The sequence below is a fragment of the Ascochyta rabiei genome, chromosome 5, assembly GCF_004011695.2.
Source record: "Ascochyta rabiei chromosome 5, complete sequence".
In the NCBI taxonomy this organism is placed as follows: Eukaryota; Fungi; Ascomycota; class Dothideomycetes; order Pleosporales; family Didymellaceae; genus Ascochyta; species Ascochyta rabiei.
Window position 1 is genome coordinate 669,718 of NC_082409.1, and position 26,671 is coordinate 696,388.

The following is a 26,671-nucleotide window of genomic DNA, read 5'->3' on the forward strand; positions in this document are numbered from 1 at the left end:
CAAGCTGGCATGAACCTCGGTAGTTTGAGCAAGACAGGCAATCGCATGAAACGCATATAGTGGCGTCGTCGAACCACAAGCGATTGCCTTAAGATCGGCCCCCTAGTGTTCGGCCACCCCTAGTGTTCGGCCACCCAACACAACGCGTTACTCTGTTTTTGACGCTCTATACTCTCAACGCCACGCCATCAAAATGGATCCCCGTGAAGTGGCTATATAATCTGCTATCGCTGATCTCAATTCTGGTGTTTTTACAAGCTAACGGCAGGCTGCCAAGGCCTATGGCGTCCCCCGATCAACGATCCAAGAGCGCCTCAGCGGTCGCCAACCCAACGCGATAGCTCATCATCAACAGCAGCGATTGACTCCAGAATAAGAGCAATTTCTAGTAAATTGGATACTTGAAGAGGACTCACGCGTACAGCCACCCTCCCATCCACGCGTACGAGAAATGGCTACCCTTATCCTCCACATGAACGGCGACTACGAGCCACTCGGGCATAAATGGGTAACCCATTTCATCACGCGTAACCCACGCGTCGCCTCTATAGTTGGCCGAAAGATTAAGAGCGCAAGGACTACAGCAGCCAACTATGAGACTATACGCGCGTTTCTAGAGTTGTTTGAGCGTACGCGGATTGAGCTGGGTATACAATATGAGGACATATGGAACATGGATGAGACTGGGGTAGGCCTTGGGGTATGTAGCAACTCCCGTGTGGTTGCTAGCTCGTTAAAGAAGAAGGCTTACGTCAAATCCCTAGAGGATCGTGAGTGGGTGTCTATTATTGAGTCCATCTCAGCCGTTGGCAAGAAGCTTCAATGCCTAGTCATCTTCAAAGGCAAGCATCTACAATCCACGTGGTTCCCAGCACAAGGGGTACCTGATTGGCTCTATACAACGTCAGAGAATGGATAGACGTCAAATGCTATTAGATCTGAGTGGCTGAAGCGGATTTTTCTGCCTCAAACTACACCTTAACCCGGTCGCTGGCGGTTACTTATACTGGATGGCCACGGCTCTCATATCCTAATAGACTTCATGTGGCTCTGTAAGCAGAGCAAGGTCTATCTCCTATACCTCCCGCCTCACGCGTCACACGTCCTCCAGCCGCTAGATCTGGCTCCATTCTCAGTACTCAAATCTCGTTACCGTAGCGGGATCCGAGCCCTCTCAGCACTTGATGACGCAGCACCTATCAAGAAGGAGCGCTTTGTCACATCATACAATAAGGCGAGAGATGAGGGACTATCTGAGAGAGTCATACGAGCCGGGTGGAAGGCTGCTGGCCTCTGCCTATACAACCCAGACCTTGTACTGCTCTCATCTCAAGTATCAGGCCGGCCTATCACTCCTCCACCATCTACTTAAGCCTCAGATGACGTGTTTGCCACGCCTCAGAGCTCACAGGCCTTGTACAAGGCTCAGCAGCTTATTCTATCAGAATCTCATTCACGGAGCACACGCCTGATGCTTGGCAAGGCAGGCAAGGCTATTGCCAGAGCCAACACCCGCGCAGCTCGGCTAGAATTTGAAAATCAACGCCTCAAGTATCAATTAGATAGTGCTACTATTACTCACTCAAGAAAGCGAGTTTAAGTTAATCCAAATGAGCGCTATAGCAACGTTGAGGCGATTAAGGCTGCTATAGATCGGGCAGCAGCATTACAAGCTGAGCAGGCATCACGGCAAGGAGAAGACGAAGCTAAAAAGGCGGCAGCAGCAGCAGCAGCTCTTACGCTTCAGTCTATGTGTACAGAGTGGCAATTGTAATCGTTGTTGTTGAAAAATCACGACTCAAAATAGTGAAGCTTACTTGGGTGAGGTGGCCGAACACTAGGGGTGGCCGAACACTAGGGGGCCGATCTTAACATCTGGTGTGCACGGCCTTAGCGCTCGGAAAGAGCAACTCGCGCGTACTTCGGAAAGCGCCTGCCGCTTTAGGCAGCCCCCTCCTGCACCTTCGTTGGAGTATCACAACTCCGTCTTGGTGGCCAACCCAGTCAGCATATTATCGCTGGACATGATGACTGTACATGGCTGCCAGACTTATGCAGAGCAGCCTACACACCTTACGCGTGAAGAGTTGGAGAGCTCTGTCTTCAACCAAGACCTACAAGCTTGGCACTGTCTGTTTCATGCATCATGGGGTTGCCTTATAGGTATTGGAGCAAGTAAAACGAAAGGCTGAGCAAGCGTGGGATATCAACATTGGATACAGACATAGTACACAGAATTATGACGAGTGGTACAATGACCATCTTAAGCCGCCTGGTCAAAGTTGCGAATGGGAGGCATCATGCCCAGTCCTTTGCCCTCGGTCTCCTTTGCCCCGCCCTCTGTGTCTGTAACGCCGCCTGCACTCCTCTCCTTAACATGGCGCCTCAAAAGCGACAAAATCTCACTACCCTTCCACCTAGATGGTACCGGCCTGTACGCCGGCTTGAAGGTACCCACAGTCTGTGCCCACTCGCCAGTACCAGGCGAGCGTTTCCACTCGTCCTTCTCTTGTACGTTCTTGCCTTGCGCATTCGAGGTAGCGAGTGCCTCGCCACCGCCCTCAGCAGTCTCGTGGGAGGTGGGTGTTGGCTCTTGGGTGGCCCAGTAGTAGATGTCCCAGTCGTTCTCGTCAAGGAAGACATCGTATTGCTGGAGGAGCTGGGGAGACATGGTGCCAAGTTTGGCATCAGCGAAGGTGCTGAGGAGCAGATCACTTTCCAGAGTTCCTCTCTTACGGCTCTGGTCTGGGAGCTATTAGTAGTTGTACTTTCAAAGGAGTGGCGGATCGTGTGGAATGGTGTTGGTTGGGAAGGGCAAAGCAGGAGGGGGCAGTAGAACGGACATAATAATCTTGCACGCATAGTATTCGCATCCTCTCCGGTTCGTCTTATCGGCTCAACCTTGAACCTGAATAAGGTACAAAGTGAGCTTATATCCTAGCTTGGCTACCAAAATATAAGAGCTGCTTACTTGGCGCCCTCGAGCTCTCCAACACCAAGTTCGGAGTTCTTTCCACTGACTTCATGGCCCTCACTGCTCTGGGTTCCGCCAGTCATGCGCTGCGTGTTCTCGGGGACGGAGTCCTTGGGAGTGAAGTTGCCATCCACGCTGGTGATGAGCTCAGGTGGGGGCGCATCCTTGCCAACTGAGGGCATCTCGTTCGCGATAGTAGAGGTCGTGTTCGTCATGTGCGGGTTCAAGTTCTTCTCCATCTGGAACTTGCGATACTCCTCGGAGGTGTCATTGGTGCGCTTGTTGAGTGCCTCGAACTGATTGTTACGGGCTGCCGAGATGCTGAAAGAGCGGTATGTCGAGCGCTGGACAGCAACAAAAGCGCGTGATGAGCGCGCAACAAGTCGTGAGGAAGCCATTGCGAAGTTCGAAGTTCGAAAGGATTCAATTGGGCGATGGGTGTTGATAGGAAAGATTTGGTACAGCCGAGGGAGTCAAGAACGTCATAGCTTCGCTGACTAATGTAAAGACCGATCGCCTACTCGAGTCCATTACTCTCACAACTTTTGATGACGATCTGTAAACAATCTGCAACAAATCCGACTCATGTTGCCTAAACGCTCTGGCCAATTAAACACGGTCTCCACAGTTGCTTTCGACACTCAATAAATTTATCGAAAAATCCCTATTAAGCCACAATCCAGTATAGGAGTCTTATCTGTTAGGAGAGAAATAATGCCTTCCAATGAAGTCAAGCCATAGTTGCGAATAAAGCTCACACTCTTGAAACCGCTGGATTAGCAGCTTTTCTTGTATCCTAGACACTACGTGCGTTGAGCTATGGCATGTATCTTGCGAGCATGACTCATCATCCTATCCTTCCTAGAGAACGCAGTGTGTCCAGGACCCTGACTGCGATGACATCCACCTGGTAGATGCCAAGAGACTCCTCCTAAGGATGTGCGCACCGCTGTAATGCCTCATGGAATCAGGCCATCGACTAAAGATTCCACCACACCCAATGGGCCCACATACGAAAGGCGTAGTATCGGGCTTATCTACTCGAAAGACCGAGCAGATCATAAGACATGAATTAATCTTGGACTTTCGAGTAGGACCAGCACCACAGGCGCTTGATGCGCTGTAGCTTCAAGCACAGATCGTTCAGCCCTAGATATTTCTAGCTTGTTGGGAGATCGATTGACAACTAAAGACGCCCAATGCGTACCCTGCAAGCATCCCTGCGAAAGGACTTGCATTGCGAAAGCCGTCGAGGTGTAAACCGCATAGTAGCTCATACTAAGGTCGGAGTTGGCCATGCAAGTAGACATCAGCCTATAAGTCACTTATTGGATCATAGTTCAAGCTTGTGAGGTTCGTGCTGACATGGATCTTCGAAGCCTCTTCAATGGCAAGGTTGCTGCGAAGGTTGTGCGTCTAACACGCTGGTGTCAAGTATCAACACGCGCCTTCAAGCCGATCACTACCATTTGACGCTCGATGTGCTGAGCCAACATATGAAGATTGCAATCCTGCAGATCGCACACTGCAGTCCTGTTTAGTACGATCGAGCGACCGTCAAGCGACCCGATAGAGAACGAATGTCAGACTCCAAAGATCATCAACTCATACGAGACTACCTACTCACACATCGATCAGCCACGAACGCCTGACAGACCAACAGTAAACATCTTTCCCCTGTCCCCTTGAACCATCTCCCAGTGCGCTGATCTCCTTCTCAAGTGTGTGTGGTCATCTGAAGTGTGCTGTTGGCTACTCTACAGTCGAGTCGGTATTCAAATGCAGGTGTGGTTCAGCACTGATCCTCTGCGCATTAGGGCACTGCTACCATAGTGCGCATACGTGAGACCAGTTTACAGGCATAAGCCTTGAGTGCGTGCGTTTGACCGGTCGTTGTAGGGACTCTACTACCATCACTTCGAAATTGGTGGCGCAGGAAACTGCCACCGTTCTCCAGTTACGGAGCTAAACTAACGACGGATAGCCATCCTTGCACTCCTCAGACACGACTGCCTAGGTGGCGATCTTACTAAGTAAGTGAATCATCTACACATGCGGTCAAAGCCCATGTTTCTCATTTAGACATCCCGGGAGCCGAAGCGATACTCGGCTGACGATGACCCGAGCATAGGGACACGAGTCGTTGGCAGAGTGCTCAGGAACCTGCACATACCCATGTTGTGTTGCTTGCATAGAAGCACAAGAGAAGCACAAATCTCAAGACATGAGGAGATGAGGAGATGAGGAGATGAGCAAGATGCAGACAGCGGTTCAAGTAGTCTCAGGGATGCCGTCGAGCTCCCGGGTTTTCTTGACTAAGATCGATGGCGATCTGTTCGTGCACTGATCGCCCGAGTGAACATGCTGCTCGGCACATCAATCTTCACGAGACGGGACCTGCATATGTAGAAGCGGGGTGGTGTTATCGTCGGTCCGGCTACGGGAACGATGTTAGTAGCGTGGAGAAATAAAGGGTCAACTGTTTGTTTATCTGTCGATCACCAGCACAACTAAGAGGCACTCCATCATATGCGTACGCGTTCACGCAATGTGACGTTTCATTCATTACATGTCAAGATATGACATACTTACTTCAGAGACCAGACACCGTTCTCCTCGATAATCTCAATCGGGCGGTTCTCGTCCAGCGATCTCCGCCCCGCCTCAAGAATAGCAGTTGTGGCGATGGTGTTTTTGAGTGTGGGCAGGGGGCGCGCATCGAGCTGGTCGAGGGTGACCTTGCCGTCGTTCAGAAGGTTGACAGCGTCGATGAACTTCTCGAAGGAAATGTATCCGTAGCCGATCTGGCCTGCGAAATTACCCTCCTCGTCAGGGGCGTACTTCATGTAGAAACTAGAACGAGTTAGCTTGTGCTTTTACAGTAGGTTCTTGGGCTATGCGTACGGGTTGTACCACAGCAGGCCAGTCTCGTCGTCAGTGACGTCGTAGCCGCGCTTCGCCTGGTTAACACGGATCTCTCCGGACGAAGACATGTAATGGAAGTACTGGTTTGAGTGGACACCGGCCTTTTGTGGTGCAGCCCAACCAGCTGTGTAGACACCCGTCGCGCGTTTACTAGGGTCGTCCTTCTTCACCCAGTCGGTGAGAAGTGTGATTGTGTCCTCAGTAGCAGGATCGCAGCCCAGAGTGGTTGCAATGCCCTTCGCTGCGCTTCCCATGACGCGAACAGGCTTGTAGTCAGGGACCATTGACTCGTTGATATCGATGTGGTGGGAGTTGAGGTAGTATGAGATATCGCTGTCCTTTCCGGCCCAGGCCTTGAATGTCTCGAGCTGGCTCTTCGGCTGGCTCATGTACGAGTAGAAGTAGTTGAAGTCGCCGAGCTTCTGGGCTCTGAATCGTGCATCGGCGTAGGCGGGGTCGTAGCGCTTGTGGTGCTCAATGTAAACGAAAACATTGTGCTCCTTTGCCTTGGCGAGGAGTTCCTGATGGTGCTCGAGCAGCTTTACCGCTGGTTTGGTAATGAGAACGTGGATGCCACGCTCAATGGCGTACAGGGCAATTGGGTAGTGGGTGGTGTCTGGGGTGAAGATGGTAACTTTGCCCTGTCAGCTGATTCTGTGAGATTTGCTGGTGGAGCCAACTTACTGGCGCTGCCCTTGGGGAGAGCGTCAATTGCGGTCTTGTACGCATCAGGGTCAGTCTTGCCCTCCTTGGGGAACTCGTCGAAAGAGACATCTAGGCCGTTGTATGCCTCCGAGATGTTCTTTTGGAGGTGCTCGCCTGCGCCATGTTAGCAACTCGTCTTTGAGGCGTTGGGTTGATGGATCGACTTACGAATAGCAGGGAATTTGCCTCCGGACACGCCGACCATGGAAAGGTTACCGACTTTCCCGCGTCTTCGAAGGTCGAACAGTGTCAATCCTACGACACCGACCTTCTTGTCGGACTTTGACGCGCCGCCGCCTACGAAACCAGTCGTGTACTCTCCAGTACCGACCTGAGGGGCACGTTAGCTTCCTGTCCGTGTTCTGTGTTTCTCGAGCTTTACGCTCCGAGTCGCCTTGCCGTGCAACCGCCTGCAGTGATCTGAGTGCTTCGATAACAGCGGAGGAGCTGCGAGCAGGCTATTGCACTGATGAGGGGTAACCTACCATCAGAACCGCAGCTGGTGCCATGTTGCCGTTGTTTTGTGTTGCTTCTTGGGGAGTGGCAGGGTCAATGGAGTTCAACTGCTCTTCAGCTTCCAGCAAAAGGTTGGGGAAGAAGCGTATGCTATGAGGCAGTTTCCTGGGGAAGGCTTTCAGGCAATGGACAACAACGCGCCGGCATCGTCGGCGTTTGAACGGAATAATTTAGCCATCTCTTAGCACGACTCAATGCATGGAGGGGCGCGAGGGGCTTGTTGGACGGCTGACAGAGGCGCACCATTTTGCCGTTTCCCGCGGCCGGCATGACGTTTGACTGGACCATGGTGTGGCAGCAGGGCGCGCCCGGTCGGCGTGGCGGTTCCAGAAAGCCTGTCGAAGCGGGGAAAGCTGGCCTTTCGATCTTCGGCGCGTCGAGTACCTACCAGCCTATACAGCGCGTCGAGTAGCCTATACAGCGCGTCGAGTAGCATGTACAGCGCGTCGAAAGCCCTGACAACGAGCTGCTGTGACACGCGGAAGTTGGCAGGCTCGCCACGTTCTGGAGATGACGCCAATGCCCCCCAGGGCCAAGAGAATTGGGAAGTCGCGCATGATGCACCCCACGCGAGCAGTCTCGCTCTCATTGGTGGAGAAACCTCGAGAATTCCTCCATCCACTTCCCTCGCCAGCTTGAACCCTGCCCTAAACGGCACCCCGTCCCTTCAACAGGCGACGAATTTAGTCACCCCACAAGTGAATGGTCCCGCATTTCGCGCGGTCGTCTCCCGAAATCGCCAGGCAGCCCCAGGTCCGCCTCGCCATTCGCTCGCACCTCCACGGTCTCCATAGTATGGGCCTACTTAGCGAATGAGCAGCCTGCGTTGGACCAGATGTCAACGTTCGTGGAGCAGTGGCGAGGCGCGACTCAGAGTGGGATGTTTGGGCCTTTGCCGCGCTACTTCTGCCCACTATCTCGCTGGTATATTAATGCTGACCGAGCCCTGCAATGCTCATGGATATTGATTCCTCTCTTCCTCAACCCACTTGACCGTCTCCCTAGCCCTAGCTAGTCATCACCCTCCACACACATCAATCATGTCCTCCAACGGCAATGGCGTCAAGAAGGAGCGTACGCCTCTGCGTGCAGGTGTCTACTCGCCTACCATGACTTTCTTCGACCCCGAGACAGAAGAACTCGACGTGGCCACCATCAAGAAGCATGCCGTCCGCCTTGCCGAGGCCGGCCTCGTCGGTCTCGTGACCATGGGATCCAACGGTGAAGCCGTCCACCTTTCTCGTGCAGAGAAGCAGACAGTCACACGGGCAACCCGCGAAGCTCTCGACGAAGCCGGCTACAAACATGTTCCCGTCATCGTGGGTGCCTCAGAGCACGGCATCAAGCTGACCATCGAACTCGCCAAAGAAGCTGCAGAGGCCGGTGGTGAATACATCCTCACCGTTCCCCCCTCTTACTACCGCTACGCCGTTGACGAGGAGGCCATTGAGGAATACTTCACAAAGGTCGCTGACGCATCGCCCCTGCCCATCATCATCTACAACTACCCTGGTGCCGTCTCTGGAATCGACATTGACTCCGACCTGCTTATTAAGCTGGGCAAGCACCCCAACATTGTCGGCACAAAGTTCACCTGCGGCAGCACAGGAAAGCTGACCCGTGTGGCGTACGCCCTCGACGCCGTCTCCACAAAGGGCACAGGCAGCGGTTACATGGCGCTCGGTGGCATTGCAGACTTCACAGCGCAGACAGCTGCCTCGGGCGGCTCCGGCATCATTGCCGGTGGCGCCAACGTCATCCCCAAGACCTGCGTCAAGGTCTGGAACCTGTGTGTCGAGGGCAAGCTCGAGGAGGCGTTTGAGCTGCAGAAGAAGCTGAGCAAGGGTGACTGGGTGCTTACCAAGGCTGCCATCCCTGGCACCAAGTCGGCGATTCAGAGCTACTTCGGCTACGGCGGGTACCCGAGGAGGCCGCTGAAGAGGCTCTCAAAGGAGAAGACTGATGCCGTTGCCGAGGGCATCAAGGAGATCATGGAGATTGAGAAGAGCTTATGAGTCCAAGGCATGACAGCATGTCGTGTAGCCAGGCTTGGTACTTGAAACGTCGTTATGCATTATGAAGTTCCTCATGTATATACTCATTCAATCAGAAAGGTTACTCCGTCACACTTGGAGGCAATGAGAAAGGTCAAAGAAAGGTCACTCCGTCACACTTGATGGCTTGTGGTTTGAATTGGCGTGTTTCGTCTTGATCACTGCCCCGGTGGCAAACGTAGCCGACATCCGCACTTGTCACACAACGTTCAAAGGGCATTCTCGACGCGTAGGATGATGTGGTTTCATCGCAGAGTCATGGGCTGTTTGGGACTGAGTCTAGGCCCATGTTCGATATTGATCGTGGGAAGTGAGATGAATTGGAAGATATCGCAGCCAAAAAGTAGTATCTGTACGCACGTTTACTTGCTTTCTGAGCCACGCTACATAGGCCAATTTCTGCCGTGACAGAAGATATCTCGCTTGCCTCCTAAAGAGAATCTCAAGTGGTATCAATTGCGCTCTCCGTCCTGCAAGGTTCATTTCAAAACTGCCATCTCAAACATCGGGGTTTTTGCTCGTTCAATCGTACCCAGCTCTTCCCACGTCTTCCATGTCGCGTTGCTCGTGAATTGTGCCCGCGTATCATCGTTGTATTGTACACTCCGGCTTTTGTCTTGTTTTCAGAAATCAAATCGCAAGGCCGTTGCCTAGGCTTGTCCATCGGTATAGCGAAAGCACTTCTCTGCGCTTCGCCGGCGTCATCTCTCGTGCGTGCCCATGACCTTTGATCTGTGCGAGGGTCGAAATCATAACCTTTCGGAAATTCCTCTGGCATTGAAATCAGTAATGTTTTGGGTGGGGAGGGGACAAGTGGGCCATTGACTCACTTGATACTCTGTATTCAGCGTCACCACAGCCGCCTCGTGTGCTCGAACAATGATTTCGCAAGCTCTTATGACTCCGTCGTTCGTCTCGGTGGACAACTTGTCTGCCAGCAAAAGAAGAATAAGACTTCCTTGTAGCAAGTACTGCGGCGCTGTCAGTAGGAGAACGCCCCAAAAGTAAAAAGAGGCCTTACCATGCCAAACAGATATGGCATGAACGAGAGATCTGGATCAAGGTCGAGAATTTCCTCAACCGCATGCGCGGCGGATATGGCGTTCGATGTTGCTGCAAGGAAAGATGGCGAGCAAATCCACATGTTGTCATCTTCGAGGAGTGCAACTGGATCCCACTTTCCATGCAGCAGGATGTGGAGCACGTGCATAATATGCGTTGCGTAAGCGGCAATCTTTCGCGTCTGGTGAATCCATTCCATGCGTACAGGATCGGGTGTGCTGTTTTGGTTGATATCATCATTCTGGCCACAGCCGTGTTGAGCCTTGAAGTCCTCAATGCTATACGCGTAGCTTTCGAGCTGTCGGGTGATTTCCGCTTCGTGGAGCTCCCAGGATGTTCGTTGACCAAATCTAGGGTGATTTTTTTGGGCATTCAAGTCCACAATGTCGCCTAGAATCGTCATAAGTGGCAGGAAAAAGCCAAAGACGTCATGCGAAGTGCATTGGAAGTTGAGCCCCTTCCTTCGTGGTCCCGGATGACCAGTATAGAACTCGCCGGCTTGCCATATTGTGTCTGCAACAGGTTGGAAAAGGTCCTCACACTCGTTGTCCAGCATGGCCAAAGGCCGGTTGTAGCAAAGTCCCAGATGGCGGTCAACCATGTACAGTAACCACCACAACCTCCGTCTTTCCTCTTTCATCTCTTCTATGATTGCTGCCGCTGGCGTACCTACGTCGACGTCACCGTTGTCATTTGTGTGACCATTGCGTTCTTTCGCAGGATCTGGTGGCATTTCTCTCCCCAACTTGAGCTCACGCGCCAGCGACCATGCTGCATTCCACCATCGAAGTGACGCTGCCTTGTACTCGCTTGCCGAAGTCACTACCCCCAAGTTGAGGTATGTCGCCACATCGTCGAGATTGCTGGTTGGTGGCATGGCACCATCCATCCGTCCGTCGTACCGTCCTATTGTTCGTTCAACGTTGAAAGAATTGTGTACTGCTGAGGTCACTCCACTACGACCGGGCGCGAAGCCATGCGAGGAGGGAGAATGGACCAAGGGTTTGAGTAGGTCAACTGTCAGCTTCCACAGCTTCTGGCATATGATCGCCCTTGCCGATGGCGAAGAGGTCAAATAAGAAGCCTCGCTCGTTTGCGCCGAGACCCAGAGCATACTGGCAAGCAAAGCAGGGCTACACTTCCTTGGCTTGTGCTGGCGCAAGAAAGATCGCTTCCTGAACACGGTCCCTAGGATGTATGGTGATACCGGCTCCATAAAAACCGATGACGAGCTTTGAAAGTAGTACTCGAGAAGGTCGCAGGCAGTCGAGATGCTCATGATAGCACCCAGGTGTGGAAAAAGAGGCTTCAGTACAGGATACCTGCAAGTCACTGCGCCAGCCTGTGATGAGTTGACGCTGACTCCGGATTGCGGCGATCCCGTGTCTGCTGAGCCGTAGCTCTGCGGTGGCGAAGATGGTCGAGCTGCTTGGAATGGGATCGGGTATCCTACATGGGCATAATCTGCTGGTATTGGTGCCATTCCATTCATGGCGTACATGAGCTCTTCATTACGTGGCATTTCGGCGTGCATAGACCCCAACAGCAGTGGATCAATCATCATGTGGGTAACTGGTGGATTGAAAGGGGCGCCTGTTCGCAATGTTAGTGTGCAACATACTATGGATTCCGTCCAGTCTCAAGTTACCGGGGTTGAAGCTTTGCCAATCCCCAGGAGGAGGGTTGTGCAGACTGTTCTTGCCGGCAGAGACAAAGTGCTGCGCAACTGGGGTTGGTTCTGATTGCGACCAGCCCTCATCTTCGATCTCAGTCACGACGCTACGGCTTTCGAATAGACCATTCGACGCGGCCTGAAGTTCGTTTGGTGTCTGCGGGCTGCGTGATGCAGCCGCTTCTGCTTCCCTTTGTTTCTGGATGTGTCTTGGTACCTGAGTCAGTCAGCATCGTGAGTCGACTCATAGTGTGGAACGCTCCAACCTTCCCTCGCCGTTTTTTCTCTCTATTGTATTGACAGACATATTCCAGTTCTGCGCTATGTCAGCTTACTGTAGTTCCAAAAAGGTGTCGACAACGGACCTATACATCGGGAACATGGCGAGTTTCCTATGACAAACGACACAGTCAGTGTTTGCGTCTTGCGCAGAGATGAGCCAATTACCATTACAACGAGTACGCATGCGGTGGCAATGATCACATGCTCTGCTGACTCTTCTCTTCACTGCCGCGGAGCTCCTGCGCTCCATCTTGGAAATGTCCAGTGCTGTAGGCTCCATGGTAGCTACGTCGGCCGGTAGAACGTGGAATCGATCAGAGGTAAGGTAACAGTCTGGGGAAGTCCGGTCGTGCGATGGTAGAAGGCATATGTGGGCCTCCGATCAGAGCGCTGCCAAGGAGCTGTGTCTGAACATGGACCCCAGTCGGGAAGTAGACCGTGCTTTCGAAGCCAGTGTCACCTGCGCCTTGACAGCTCTATGCGTTCGAGAAGCGAGGTCATGCTACGCGCGAAAACGAAGCAGGCGTAGCCAATAACCACAGTAGCGTTTCCAGAGCGTGTGGCTCGTCGATCCTGGGGCATTCGCTGTCAGCACAAAGTCAGGATGCGATTCACCCGGTCAGATTAGCCTAAAGTCATGCGGCCCCGCAAGTCAAAGGCACTCGGCTAGGCGCCATGTCCCGTTGTCGCTTGTCACTTCCACCTCAACTTGCCACAATGTGCCTGGCTTTACCCCAGGTTGTGGCTTCAACATCATCATCGTTGCAACTAATTTATTGACTGCCTTGTCCTTCCTTTGACCCGGATTCTTGGTCACAAGCTTGGTGGTGAGTTGCGCTGGGATGTGTGACTGGTCCCCTGAAACCGCTCTTTACTGCGTTGAGATTCCAGAAACGCTCACATACCGAAATGGCAGACGTCAGGGCGTTCGAGCTATGCAGCCTTGAAACAGAAATCACCAAACGATCGTTCCCGCACTGTCACTGCACATTGGATGTCGGCACCTCCGGTCAGTTGGCATCTGCGACACCTCGCGCTAACGTCCGAGAACGATTAAATATTTTCGTCTTGAAGCACCATGAACTCGGCGGCCATATCCCGTGGACTAGTCCATGGGCACACTCGCCACACTGTATCGTCCGCTACCACAAAGGCTCAAGTGCTCTACCAGTCCGCACGGCTGGCCCAAGCTTCAACAATCACACGCCAGAGCTCCATCGCTCAAACTTTGCGATCCATTTGTAGACGAGCGCATAGACACGTAAGACAGTCGCCCTTGATACCAAAGGGTGGCTTCTGATCCATAGTCTGGCATAACGGTAAACCCTTGAGGGAAGTGCTCTACGATAGTGCATCGTTTCGTACCCACTTGCACCAGCCTGCCATCTCATCGTGGGTAACGCAAAACATACAACGCACCCCTAATAAGTATTCGCGTGGCCCTCTCCTCAGGTGTGAGGAATCCGCAGCTTGGCGGATCTCCCTATCAAGAACCCAGGTGAAACAGTCTGCGGCAGGGACGAGCATCCTTCAATCCAAGCTCCGATCGGCACGCCACGGCTCGAGTTGCACCTCATCAGCAGAGTCTTAAGTCGTCGCATATATGCAATCAAAAGCGCATTAATTGCTCCAGCGGGCCGTAAGCGGGTTTGTGCTGAACAGTTCTCACATCTGGAACAGCCGGTATGTGGATCTTGAGGGGCCAGGATGGACGTGTACGATTTCTGCAAGCCTGAGCACGAGGGCATGCACGGCTAGCGTACCTACCGACAGACATCTCCACGTTTCCTCTCGCAGCGTGGATGCACCTTGGGGATGCAGGAGATGCGGCCCGTGACTCTTGCAATGGCTGATCCAGTGCACCTCCCATTGGAGACGGCATGCGGCAAACTTGCGGCATTCATGATCGGTCTGTGTCAGCACGCGGGTCTAGGACAAGACACTGCTTTCGAATAAGCGAGCACGGAGATTCGACTACATATGGTTAGATCCATGCGCTTCTACCGCTGATCTAAAAACCCCACAAACGCTAAGATGTGAAGATGTGGCTCTGCTGGTCATCACCACCAAAGTCCATCACCTCTCGCCATGTGGTGGGGAGCAGCGTCAGCCCCACCACCTGTGATGTCTGTAGTAGGCTATGCACCACCGGATCTCCGCAACTTACAATGTTTGTATGACGCCCTCTTGTCGATGGCAGGCCAGCAGGTCATGATGCGGTTTGCGCATCTCACAGCCACCAATTTGCTGGCCCGTCCAAGACTCCGCAGTACGTGGTCCAGCTTTCGGTGGCAGTGAGATTGCATATGCATATGCACCTGGTGCCTGGTGCCTGGCGACCCACACGTTGCCATTATTATGCAGCAGCAGATACATGACCATGAATCTGCAATCAGAGTATACAAAATACACAATGGGAAGGCACATCCGAGTTTGTCACGTTTTTAGCAGACCAATTCGGCTTAACGGATTTACCCTAGTCTGTACTCGTGGTCCATTCGAAGCTTCACGTCTTACAGTCGCACCTTATACCCTATCCTGCATAGAGAATACCATGTACTCGCCCAGGGAGAAGGACCTCGTTCACACTGAGCTTCTTGTGACTAGTGTGAATGCGGATCACTTCTCTATTGAGCGTCATGGCTTTGGCTCCTCCTCGACGGCTGATGGCTAGAGGTTTCGAGTCAATCGTAGCGAGAATCAGACGAACCAAGAAGTCGCAATTGTAGCGATACACACCATCTTTGGCTGGCTGAGATTATGCACCGCAATCTCCGTCATATGCATACAAGCAGCCGGTATCAAGCCCCACATGATGGTCTCAAATTTCTCAACGTTGATGTTAAACAACTAGCAAAGGCATGAACAAGATGACTAATGCCTGATCAATTTCGAAAATGCATTAGATCCTACTAGCTACGAGCAGCAGAGTGGACCCACAACAGCTCGACGTCTAAACAGCAGAATCTACACAAAAACCAACAAAACACTGGTGTTTGAGGCAGGACCTTATTGAAGATTCGACCCTGACTGACTAGCGATCAATGGTATGTCACCCAGCAACAATGATGCGCTCCAAGGTTCACGACGGTGTCACCACGAGCAAACCTGAGTTGGCCGGACACTGTGGCTGCTTCAGCCTCCAACGACTGTTATTGGCCCCACGGTCTTGTCCCGCGACCTGTCATTTCTCGAGTGTCTCAGGTGAATAGGAAGCAAGCGCGCCGTGTCGGAACGTGCCGACGTCACGTAATTGAGCACTTTCTAGTATCACGAAACCTGCTTCTAGTCCCACCCGAACCAAGTGGTCGGATCCTGGAATGATTTCTGGAACACAACGTCGACTTCGATCCCGAAAGTTAGGATCGTTGTTCGATACTTCCGAACACGTGATGCTCTTCGCATGGTCAGATCAGCTTTTTACACGAGATGACACGGATATGGTACGGGTACAACACGGGTGAGGCACGGATACGACACAGATGCGGCACGGATACACGGTACGGATCGCAGACTCTATATGATCAGTGCTCAGAGCTCTAGAATTCGTGTTATTGACTCGACTTCATTTCTATAGTCTAGCAAGGAAAGTGATCAGTGAATATATCCACTCGATCCACCAAGCTTGTCCTATCGTCGCGCTTTCAACAACTGCGCATGGGCGCCCGGTGGCTCCACCTCTTATCAGAATGACTTTTGGTGTCTCTGCAGGTTCCAGAACTCCAACCATCGCTCCACTGACGCCGCCGATATGTCAAGATTTTGAAACACAGCACTTACTTGCCAGATTTTTCGGCATCTGCCTTCATGCCAGCTTGTACCCACTTACGAGCATCCGCAGCGTGCTGCTCCATCTTGGCCTTGTCTTTCAGCAGTTCCTTGATCTTGTGTGGATCCGGTACGTGGCGTCCTTTCTCGACGCCGGATCGCTCAGCCATCCGCTCTTCCCACGCCTTGAGGTTCGGGTAGTTTTCGATCTCAACACCTGCCCAACCTGCCGCTGCGACCCAGCCCCAGTGCGCGATGTCTAAGAGTGTAAGCGCAGGGACAAGGAAGACCCTGATGAGGTCATATCGACGGCCAGGACCAGCCTGCAGAAGATTCAGGAGCACTCAAGGTCAAGGGTACTTACCAGCGATAGTGCATTTCTCGCCCGTCAGGTACGGTCGCTTGTCAGATGCCAGATGCTTGTCAAGTACCGAGTAGAGGCGGCGCGTCTCATTCGTGTATCGGTTCACTCCGTACTCGATATGCTCAGGGGCGTAGCGGTTGAAGTGGTCTAGATCGCGGTCAGTTCCACCTGTCCAAGCTGTGTGATGATATAAACATAGAAAAGCTGTTCTAGCTTTGTAATCTAGTGCCGCATGCTGGGTGTCTCCACTTAGTGCGAGAAAGGTGACGGTTTCAATCGCTGGGCTGTAAGACAAGAGCCCTGACTTCCTCAACGAAGTTTCCCGGTTCTCGCATCTCCTCGTCAATGTCTTCTCCCTCGTCGTATATTGACAGATGAATTTTGCGAAAAAAACAAACTTACTAGCTTGACCCTGCATGGGGCCCAACCCAGCGTTCTGGAAGAACAGCCAGTTGTTCATCTCATACCACTCACGGCTACCCTTGGGATACGAGATCTTGTACTCAGTATCGTAGCGCTCGACAAGATACTGCATGATGCTTCCAGACTCGAACAAGTTGATCGTCTGACCGTCGGTGAACTTGTCGGTAAGAGCGGGAATGCGGCCATTGGGGTTGATGGCGAGGAACCAGTCCTCCTTCTGCGTGTTCTTGCTGATATCGATTTTCTCGACCTTGTAGGGTAGACTGTGGTCGTGAGTAACATGCATTTCAATGGAAATGCGTTGGTATGGTATTTACCCGAGCTCTTCTAGGGTGATGGAGATCTTGATGCCATTAGGCGTCTGCGTTGTGTAAAGAACGATGTCTGATCCTTGAGACGACATTATGGAAGTTGTTGGCTTGATTATGTGCGGTGATGATTGTAACAATTATCTCAGGACATACAGCTGGAGTTGAAGGTGGGGTCCGAAGAGGGGCAGCGGCGAACTAATAGCTTGCTTAGAAATGTTGATTCTATGCCGTGCTTACAACGCACCAATCGATGCGGGCTACGGAGGAAAAAAGTACGGTATTGCCGTTTCACAGACGTTATATCAAGGATTGTGGTATTCGAGAAGACGTCGACGACGGTCGCGCTTAGTCGTAGCCAGGCTCCACGCCCTGACCAATGTACGGGAACAACCGCTTCCTCGAATTACTGCACAGAGCACGCGTCTCATAAGATCTACGGGCAAACAATATAGTAAGATGTATTGCATGCAGGCTGTTCTATTGCGGCTTTTGTGAAGTCACAAGCTCGAAAGGTACAAGGTCAGACGTAGAGATCGTGAGTCAAAATTTTCTAGAGAAACAGCCACAAGCAAACGTAACGACTCTCATCTTTTTGTGAGCTTCAAACAGAGTTCTAAGAGCAAGGCAGACACATGAAGTGGGTGAGCTGTGATAGCACGTGATATTGCCAAGCACGCTACTAGGCCGCGCTCTACTTTACTTTGCCGCGTCGCAACACTTTCGCAACACGCCCGTCAACACCGGAGCACCTGTCAGCAAATATGTCGTGGCGCAACCAAGGCATCACCGGTTCGAACAACATCCCGCTCGGCAACCGCCGACGATTCGGCGGCGATGATGAAGCGGGAGGCTACAACCCTTCTGCACCGGCGGAAGGCTTGTCTGAGCTGAAGCGTGGGCGCAGCCCGGAGCGAGGTAAGTCTCCAGCCACGACGTGCATAACAAGGACTTGCTAACAACACATTCACAGCGGCCGACGGTCCCAGACAGCGCAAAAAGCGCAACCGATGGGGAGATGCCAGCGAGAACAAGGCTGCTGGTCTGATGGGCTTGCCCACTGCCATCTACTCAGCCATGACCACAGAGCAGCTTGATGCCTACACCCTGCACTTGCGCATTGAAGAGATCACACAGAAGCTGAAGATTAACGATGTTGTACCGGCGGACGGTGACAGGTATGTATCAACACCCTCAACACAACGCTGGCATCATGTTAACCGCGACAGATCTCCATCACCGCCTCCTCAGTACGACAACTTCGGTCGCCGTGTCAACACGCGCGAGTTCCGCTACCGCAAACGCCTCGAAGACGAACGCCACAAGCTTGTTGAGAAGGCGATGAAGACGCTTCCTAACTACCACCCGCCCGCCGATTACAGGAGGCCTACTAAGACACAGGAGAAGGTCTATGTGCCAGTCAATGACTATCCGGAGATTAACTTCAGTACGAAACTAACCCCTCTAACTCTCCTCTCTCTGTCCCCTTCTACCCTAGCCTTTGTCTTGACCAGCGTGCTCAGACTGCTTGATGCTTATGTGCATCTGGCGAAGCCTGTAGTATAGCTGTCACTAACCCTACCCACCCTTTGCTCGAACTCTTTTTGATCATATACTAACCACAGCTTTTTGCACTAACAGTTGGTTTACTTATTGGACCTCGTGGAAACACCCTCAAGAAGATGGAGTCTGAGTCCGGCGCGAAGATCGCGATTCGTGGCAAAGGCTCTGTCAAGGAGGGTAAAGGACGATCTGACGCAGCTCATACCAGCAATCAGGAGGAGGACCTGCACTGCTTGATCATGGCAGACACCGAAGAGAAGGTCAACAAGGCCAAGAAGCTCATTCACAACGTCATTGAGACTGTAAGCACTACTCCTTTCACTTTTTTAAATCTGACCCTAATAATTCGCAGGCCGCCTCTATTCCCGAAGGACAGAACGAACTCAAACGCAACCAGCTCCGTGAGCTTGCCGCCCTTAACGGTACTCTTCGTGACGACGAGAACCAAGCTTGCCAGAACTGTGGTGAGATCGGTCACCGCAAGTACGACTGCCCCCAGAAGCAGAACTTTACTGCAAGCATTATTTGCCGTGTCTGTGGTCAGGCTGGACACATGGCTCGTGATTGTCCCGATCGCAAGGTTGGACAGCCGTGGCGCAACGACAACCGCTTCGGTGGCGACCGGCCCCAGGCCCGCATTGGAGATGCTCCCGAGAACGAGCTGGACGCTTTCTTGTCCGAAATGGGTGGTGGCGGCGGCGGACAGCCCCGTGGAGCTATCGAATACAACGGCGGTGGTGCTGGCGGCGACAGCTATGGAGGTGGCGAGCGCAACCTCAAGCCTTGGGAGCGCGGCCCGACTGGCGGTGCTGCACCCTGGGCGCGCAGCGACAGCCGTGGCGAACGTGGCGACAGCAATGCAGCTGCTCCTCCTCCCTGGGCTGGTGGTGGTGCTGGCGCCGGTGCCGGTGGCTCGTACGATCAGAGCGGCGGGTATGGAAACGGTGCCGCACCGTGGGCCGCTGCCGCTCCAGCTGCTGGAGCCTCTTACGGCTATGGAAACTACGGAGCTGGCTACGACCAGAGCGCTGCAGCAACAGGCTACGGTGCCCCAGGCTATAGTGCTCCCGGTTACGGCGCTCCTGCGGCTGCTGCCGGTCCTCCTCCTGGTCTGGGCCCTCTGTTCCAGTCTTATGGATCTGCTGGAAGCCCGCCTCCTCCACCTCCACCGCCCTCTGGCTCTGTACCCCCGCCACCTCCGGGCGATGTTCCTCCCCCGCCTCCGCCTAGCGATGTCCCTCCTCCACCTCCACCTCCGGCGTGAACAGTGCCCGAGTAATAGCTTTTTGTGTAGTCATGTCCAAGGTTAGGTAGTTTGGGTTTCTTGGTACAGAAGTAATACTTACAACCTAGCTACCAGAGCGCAACTTTCGGCAGTGCGCAGATTGACATGGAAAGATTTTACTGGAGTCTTGCTGTCTGACCGTAGGTAAGCGCTAGTTAATAAAACTGATAAATAAAATTCCTCCTGCAAATGCATTGTGAACCCTTTCTTCCTAAATTCCTCTGCTGTGATGTTGAATACTTATCTTTCTTGCTCTCGTGCCTTATCTAAACAGCCATGTTCCTGCGTACCGAGGCCTACAGATCCACAAGATGTTGACCGTGCTGTCTGGGCCGTGACATGGCTGCAGTCAGTGACGTTATGTTGTAGATGCCAAGCCAGCGCCTTGCGCATGAACGTGGGCACATGCAGATGCTCCCCCACAACCCAAACCATGTCTGTCTCCACGCCATACAGCTAACAACCCCTCCAACTCGGCGCATTCACTCCTAGAACTGTTTCGTGGTCTTGCGACTTCTTCGAGAGCAGAGTTAGTGAAGCTCGTCTTGACCGTCTACCATAGCAGCCAGTCGCTCTCACGACTGTGACACGCGAGCTTGCCGGCTATGGAGAGGATACGCGTTAGCAAGGTAGGTGAACAGACAGAGTTGCAGTGCAGGCGTACGGCTAACAAGTCCAGGTCGAGGATGTCTATCTCTTACGCAGAGGCACACGCTTCGACGGCACCCTCCATCTCATGCCCCACCACATCGTCTTCAGCTATCTCCCAAGCAAGCCCGCCGACGCTCCGCCAGCTGCAAAGCCGCCCCGTCAGAAAGAAGTGTGGATCACGTATCCTATGATCAACTACTGTTGTCTGAAGTCTTGCCCACCCGTCATGCGCCAGCAGCCGTCCATCCGCATACGATGCCGCGACTTTACCTTCTTTGCGTTCTTCTTCCCGGACGAGAAGAAGGCTCGGGACGTATACGACAGTATCCGCGCATTGTCTTGCAAGATAGGACGCCTTGACAAGCTGCTGGCGTTTAGCTACCAGCCAAAGCCTCCGGAGGATCAGTTCAACAGCTGGGACATATACGATGCACGTCGAGAATTTAAGCGCCTGGGAATCAGCCCTAAGGATACAGAGAAGGGCTGGCGAATATCTGAAATCAACGTCGAGTACAAGGTAGGTAGCTTCAGTGGCAGCTTGACTGGTGGGCAAAGAGCGTTGACAAACGGAACAGTACTCGAAGACATACCCTGCCCTTATCGCAGTCCCTTCTAAAGTATCGGACAGTGTTCTCAGATACGCCGGCGCGTACCGCTCGAGACAACGTATACCCGCGCTTGTCTACCGTCACCCGCTCAACAACTGCTCCATAACACGGAGTTCGCAACCAACACCCGGTATTACAGGGAACCGAAACCCCCAGGATGAGAGACTTGTTGCAGCTATATGGGCTACCAATCGTGGGTGGAATCCTGCGCATACCCCTGATGCTGCCAGTTCTACCGCGGATCTAACCGTTGACAACGATTCCAGTACTAATAGTTCCTTCGTGGGTGTAGTGGATGCCGAAGCCGTCAACTCTGGAAGAACAACTGCAGATGACTTGAGTGGGTCTAATGATTCCGACGACATCACTCCCAGGATCTATGGCGCACAACAACGAAACCTTATCGTCGATGCCCGGCCGACGGTAAACGCATATGCAATGCAGGCTGTTGGGCTTGGATCGGAGAAGATGGACCATTATCCTGGAGCTGAAAAAGCATATCTAGGAATCGACAACATCCATGTTATGCGAAAGTCTTTAAACATGGTCATTGATGCCCTGAAAGAATCTGATCTAACCTCTTTCCCGCCGAACCAGCAGCTGCTGGCAAAGAGTCACTGGGTCAAACACACTGCCAACATTCTCGACGGTGTCGCTTTGATAGCCCGCAGAGTGGGTATCATGCACTCGCATGCTCTGATACACTGTTCAGACGGATGGGATCGTACAAGCCAGCTGAGCGCGCTCAGCCAGATCTTGCTTGATCCGTACTACCGGACAATGGAAGGCTTCATTGTGCTCATCGAGAAGGATTGGCTTTCGTTTGGCCACATGTTCCGGCACCGAACTGGCTTCCTTAGCCACGAGAAGTGGTTTTCCATCGAAAATGAACGAATAGAGCGCAAGAACGATGGTCAAGGTGGCGGCAATGCGTTTGAGAACGCATTGCGTGGGGCAAAAGGCTTCTTCAACCGACAGAATGAGTCTAACGAATCGCTTAACCAACTACCGGAAACAAACAGCACAGAGAATGTTACAGATGTGTCAGATGCGGCGGCAGCAAAACCTTCAAGCAGGATCGGCGCTGCAGAAGAACATAGAATCACAAAGGTCAACGAGTTGTCACCAGTCTTCCACCAATTCCTTGACTGCGTCTACCAGCTTCAGTATCAGCACCCTACACGGTTCGAGTTCAGCGAACGGTTCTTGCGACGACTGCTGTACCACCTGTACTCGTGCCAGTACGGCACTTTTTTATTCGACAATGAGAAAGAGCGCATGGAAGCCAGAGCAAAGGAGCGCACCAGGAGTGTCTGGGATTACTTCCTTTGCCGCAAGCAGGAATTTCTGAATCCGAAGTACGACGCCGAGATTGACGACTCGGTAAGAGGCAAAGAGCGTATGATCTTCCCCCGCAAAGGCGAGGCTAGGTGGTGGGCCGAGTGCTTCGGGCGTACAGATGACGAGATGAACTTGTACGGTCCTCAACTGCCACCGCTACTTACGCCTCAGACTAGCAATCTGTCCAACGGGAAGACTGGAGCAAATACTCCGTTGCAGCAAGAGCCAATTGTGACTGGCACCGAGACGGCGGAAAACGCAACAGGTGCAGGTACCACCACTGATCTGCCTCCGACCCATGCCGTGGGAGAGCGGTCGAGTAGTGTATCGGCTGCTTCGCCAACGCCTTTCGATGCGGCGGCAGCTCTAGGGCAAGATCTGAAGCAAGGTCTCGTAGCGGGTATAGGGAGATTGGGTATTGGCAGCAACAGAGAAGTCAGTCCCCGACCTAGTACGGACTCGAGTAGACCAGGACCGAGGCTGAGCGCGGAAACAAATGCACAGCATGGCAGAGAGAGGAGTCGAAGCAGAAGCCAGGAGACGAGAGGGGAGTTGGAAGTTGAGATGCAATGATGCAGCAGCATACAATGGCTGCAGTCTGTTGAAAGCGTGCAAGCCAAGCGTGATCTGGGCATCTGGTAGACCAGTGTAATGACAAGTGCTTGAATGACAACGAATTGACGATACCCAACCACTTGTACTGGATCCAGCACAGTGCCTCTAAAGATGCGTTAGACAGTTGCGGACACTCGGAAAGAAAGACTGCTTCACAGAACGGGTCGTGGTGTGTTCTACTCCATTCGCGCCGACGACTCTGCCATGTATCAAGATTGGATTGTTACTGTATCTGTGATTCACATATTAATAGCGTCGGACAGGACGTTCTTCAAGTACTACTCTTTAGATGCAAAGGGCAGAACTTTTGATTTCGGACATTATGGTGTTTGCGCTTTGGCGACTCGATATCCTTGGTTCGCTGCTAGTTCTGTCCTCACCTCCTCCAGCTACCCAACGATTACTTCCCTCCACGCTTCTCTCAGTACCAAGTCCTGCAGGATGTAAATTGCCATCACGCGCGCATGCAAGACTTCGGCGTTTTTATTTCACAGTGCAAAGCTCAGTGCTCAGCACGTCGTTTTAGCCATGACGTTTCCATACAGCAGGCGCGCAGTGGGTCGGTCGCGCACTCAACACTTCTCTGACCGCAATCACAAAGAGCCATGACGTCGATCGTAGAGGTCCTCAACGCATGATTCGGATTCCAGAGCGCATCTAACGATCACTTTTGGCTGCCAATAATCATGCAAAAACCGCCAGAACGGATGACCAGTGCGCCGCAATGAAGCACTGCCACGCTGACTTCGCGTGATGATGTCGATTGGCTTTGCGAAAGCCACAAGCGTGCCGTGCCGGGAAAGGTCTTGGACCCCACTTTGCATCACCATCGTGCACGGAGTTTGGCCTGGGGCTGAGCTCAGGCACTGCAGCACGATTTGACCGCTTCTTTGCAGCAGGGGCCCAATAACAGGCATCAGCCACAGGCTCTCGACATGGGCATGAACTGTGCCAGCGGGAACAGCCACAAGCACCCGCTGCTCTCTTGCGGCGCGTAGCGGTCGCAGTCGTAGGATATGTAGCTATGGCAGCTCCTCTGAGGTTGCGCTGCATTATAGCGTTCAACTCATCCGTTACGACCAACTGCGATATCGACAACTATCGATAGACATCTCGGTACTACCCGAGCTCCACCACAATGCTGTCGCCAAACAGGATTCCTGCCAAGAGGACACATCGGGCATCGAGCACCTGGTCCAATGACTCTGGTTATGGTTCCGGCATCCACGAAGACGCAAAACTAAGCTGTATTGTAGGTGTAGCCTATCGAGATCTGCTATCTGGTGCGCTTGCTAAACAACATCAGCTTGGCTCACGTGACATTGCCTCCGCACGTATCGGAGAGCCATTGGTCCCTCAGCCTGTCAGCCTTGGCATATATAGCCTTGCAAAGTTACAGCTCTACGACCAGGTTGCAATTAAGGAGGAGGAACACGGCTGTGGTTTTGATACACCTCGGCTACGCGTGTGCACCGCTCTCTCAACCACATCCTCCACTGACACTGTTTCACCCGCTTCACCCGCTTCACCCGTCGAAGTCAGACGTTCACGCGCAGGAAAGTCCAGCAAACTTCCCTCGCAGGCTGTGAGTCGCCTCAATGCCTGGCTTGATGCAAACCGACACCATCCATACCCAGATGCGGAGACAAAGCAGGCTTTAGCGGATAATTGTGGCATTACAGTCAAGCAAGTCACCACGTGGTTCACCAACACCAGACAAAGACAACTGAAATCTCAAGAGACTGAAGCACCAAGGCTTGGAGATGGGGACGACCAAACCCCTATACAAACTTCAAGGAAGGGTAAGAAGAAGGACTATAGGCGCAGCAACGGCGCGTCGCCCATCGATGATTTACTGTCTCCTCCCCAACTTTCACCCTATGCCTCGAACTCGGATTATTCAGCCGGTGAAGGAGAGAATTGGCAGTGCACATTCTGCAACACCTCTCTGACGTCCAAATCCTGGCGTCGCCACGAAGAAACGCAACATCACCCAAAGTACCAGTGGACATGCCTTGCCTTTGGTCCTCAGATCCCGCTGCCATCTTGCTCCTCATCGATCTGCGCCTTTTGCGAGCTCCAGAATCCCGACGAGGACCACTTCCAGCGCTTCCATCGCATCGGAGATTGCCTGTGCAAGGATGCGAAAGAGCGGACATTTGGCCGACCTGATCACCTCCAACAACATGCGAAGAATTTCCACAAGGTGACACAGCCACTTTCCGAGTTAGTACGTGATACATGGCGCATAGATGGCCCTGGGTTGATTGTCGATAAGATCTGGCCCTGTGGGTTTTGCCAGGAACTGCTTTACACGTGGGATACAAGGCAGACACACATCGCGATGCACTTCAAGAGCGGTTCGACGATGACAGAGTGGCGCACTTCGCAGTCAACGCGGCAGGGAGAGCACAGCAGCTTAAACGAATCTGCTGCTCTAGACGCTCTTGCCAGCATGGGCACCACCATTGCAGGGCCCTCGACGCATCGTCCGTACCAGGTTCCCCAAACCAACATTGGAGCTGCCCAATCTTTGGAGCTTCAATCTGCTTCGACGACCACATTTATGCCTGCTTCGGCAGGTATTCCAGACCTCGAATTCGACCCATTTTACGGGTGGGGCAATTCGATCGACACTTTCGTCCCATCAACTACTGATCTCATGCTGACGTACCCTCATGCAAGTATGATGCCAACCGCAACCCAGGGCAACGGCGCTTCGTCTGTGGACTATGTATGTGTAGGATTCGACCAATACGGCAGCCCGATATACGAACGCAATGCCTGGAATCTGTAGCGAAAGGTATAGATTGCTTTCTTCGGCGTTCGGTACATACTGGAATAGACTATAGATGGACATGGCAAGATGGGAACGGATAGACGGTCTTGCATTTAGATGCAAATCTCCTAACAGTGTATCTCGTTAAATCAATCTACCAATGAACAAACATGAGTCAAGCTCTCATTACACATCACACCAGCTTCTAAACATGCGCCCCTGATATCGGCATATCGCGATGAGCCACACACCACCTTGTACAAGACCATCAGAAAAAGAAGCGGGGCTTGGCAGAGTGGACTTTTGACACAAGCCGCAGCCGTACCTTATCCGCTAGCGCCTCTAAGAAAGCGCGCCACTCTTAATTACATCGCAGAGCCAGCGGCTCTAGCATCGGAACGGCACTGGGTGAGCCCAGCATTTGCAAACCCTCAGTGCACTCTTGATCCCAGCATCTCGGTACCTATTTCGCTAAAGCCTGCGCCCTGACTAGCTACACAGTACAGACAGCCAGGCAATGCACACCTCCCAAGCTGATAAAAGCACCAAACAAAAGCTGGGTCAAAGGACACGCTTCGCGGTGGGTGGACGGCAAGTGTGCGGGAATTTTGCCTGTTGAGATTTAGCTCTGAGCAGCGTGCGAAGGACGGTGAGTAGGCGGTGCGGTCTGCTGAGCCCGCGAGGCTTTGTTGCGCAGGGACGTCGGAAGATGCACTTGACAAGACGGGTGGGTTGGGATCCAGACTGTGGGGAATGTGGGGCTGGCGGTATGGGAA

The 26,671-nt window shown here is 52.8% G+C and overlaps 9 protein-coding genes across 9 annotated transcripts, besides 16 other annotated features; 5 read left to right on the forward strand and 4 right to left on the reverse strand.

The window, feature by feature from the left end:
• Positions 1-90: 90 nt before the first annotated feature.
• Positions 91-1,866: a dispersed repeat.
• Positions 264-373: a mobile genetic element.
• Positions 378-577: a mobile genetic element.
• Positions 387-916: a mobile genetic element.
• EKO05_0003370 (uncharacterized protein) lies at positions 452-919 on the forward strand (the record flags this gene model as incomplete). The annotated part of the gene is made up of 1 exon (XM_038938282.2): positions 452-919. One exon carries the CDS (start codon positions 452-454, stop codon positions 917-919), a length of 468 nt encoding a protein of 155 aa, XP_038800896.2.
• Positions 456-871: a mobile genetic element.
• Positions 984-1,144: a mobile genetic element.
• Positions 987-1,120: a mobile genetic element.
• Positions 987-1,363: a mobile genetic element.
• Positions 987-1,366: a mobile genetic element.
• Positions 993-1,333: a mobile genetic element.
• Positions 996-1,294: a mobile genetic element.
• Positions 996-1,360: a mobile genetic element.
• Positions 999-1,234: a mobile genetic element.
• Positions 1,715-1,734: a tandem repeat.
• A 397-nt stretch (positions 1,867-2,263) lies between the features above and the next one.
• On the reverse strand, positions 2,264-3,372 carry EKO05_0003371 (Succinate dehydrogenase assembly factor 2 mitochondrial; the record flags this gene model as incomplete). The annotated part of the gene is made up of 3 exons (XM_038938390.1): positions 2,264-2,745; positions 2,844-2,908; positions 2,972-3,372. 3 exons carry the CDS (start codon positions 3,370-3,372, stop codon positions 2,264-2,266), a joined length of 948 nt encoding a protein of 315 aa, XP_038800895.1.
• Positions 3,373-5,562: 2,190 nt separating this feature from the next.
• EKO05_0003372 (uncharacterized protein) lies at positions 5,563-7,113 on the reverse strand (the record flags this gene model as incomplete). Its single annotated transcript, XM_038938625.2, has 5 exons — positions 5,563-5,827; positions 5,879-6,533; positions 6,584-6,718; positions 6,773-6,935; positions 7,090-7,113. 5 exons carry the CDS (start codon positions 7,111-7,113, stop codon positions 5,563-5,565), a joined length of 1,242 nt encoding a protein of 413 aa, XP_038800894.2.
• Positions 7,114-8,160: 1,047 nt separating this feature from the next.
• EKO05_0003373 (L-threo-3-deoxy-hexylosonate aldolase) lies at positions 8,161-9,135 on the forward strand (the record flags this gene model as incomplete). The annotated part of the gene is made up of 1 exon (XM_038945380.1): positions 8,161-9,135. One exon carries the CDS (start codon positions 8,161-8,163, stop codon positions 9,133-9,135), a length of 975 nt encoding a protein of 324 aa, XP_038800893.1.
• A 669-nt stretch (positions 9,136-9,804) lies between these two features.
• Positions 9,805-11,758, reverse strand: EKO05_0003374 (uncharacterized protein; the record flags this gene model as incomplete). Its single annotated transcript, XM_038938239.2, has 3 exons — positions 9,805-9,945; positions 10,005-10,145; positions 10,196-11,758. The coding sequence occupies 3 exons, from the start codon at positions 11,756-11,758 to the stop codon at positions 9,805-9,807; spliced, it is 1,845 nt and encodes a 614-aa protein (XP_038800892.2).
• Positions 11,759-15,966: 4,208 nt separating this feature from the next.
• EKO05_0003375 (Glutathione transferase) lies at positions 15,967-17,148 on the reverse strand (the record flags this gene model as incomplete). Its single annotated transcript, XM_038938596.1, has 4 exons — positions 15,967-16,217; positions 16,323-16,469; positions 16,725-17,008; positions 17,063-17,148. 4 exons carry the CDS (start codon positions 17,146-17,148, stop codon positions 15,967-15,969), a joined length of 768 nt encoding a protein of 255 aa, XP_038800891.1.
• Positions 17,149-17,817: 669 nt separating this feature from the next.
• EKO05_0003376 (Branchpoint-bridging protein) lies at positions 17,818-19,880 on the forward strand (the record flags this gene model as incomplete). Its single annotated transcript, XM_038938597.1, has 5 exons — positions 17,818-17,971; positions 18,027-18,231; positions 18,283-18,500; positions 18,695-18,918; positions 18,969-19,880. The coding sequence occupies 5 exons, from the start codon at positions 17,818-17,820 to the stop codon at positions 19,878-19,880; spliced, it is 1,713 nt and encodes a 570-aa protein (XP_038800890.1).
• Positions 19,066-19,193: a mobile genetic element.
• Positions 19,493-19,527: a tandem repeat.
• Positions 19,881-20,506: 626 nt separating the features above from the next.
• EKO05_0003377 (uncharacterized protein) lies at positions 20,507-23,074 on the forward strand (the record flags this gene model as incomplete). The annotated part of the gene is made up of 3 exons (XM_038938650.1): positions 20,507-20,530; positions 20,581-21,069; positions 21,128-23,074. 3 exons carry the CDS (start codon positions 20,507-20,509, stop codon positions 23,072-23,074), a joined length of 2,460 nt encoding a protein of 819 aa, XP_038800889.1.
• A 1,180-nt stretch (positions 23,075-24,254) lies between these two features.
• On the forward strand, positions 24,255-25,913 carry EKO05_0003378 (uncharacterized protein; the record flags this gene model as incomplete). Its single annotated transcript, XM_038945379.1, has 1 exon — positions 24,255-25,913. The coding sequence occupies one exon, from the start codon at positions 24,255-24,257 to the stop codon at positions 25,911-25,913; it is 1,659 nt and encodes a 552-aa protein (XP_038800888.1).
• Positions 25,914-26,671: the final 758 nt, after the last annotated feature.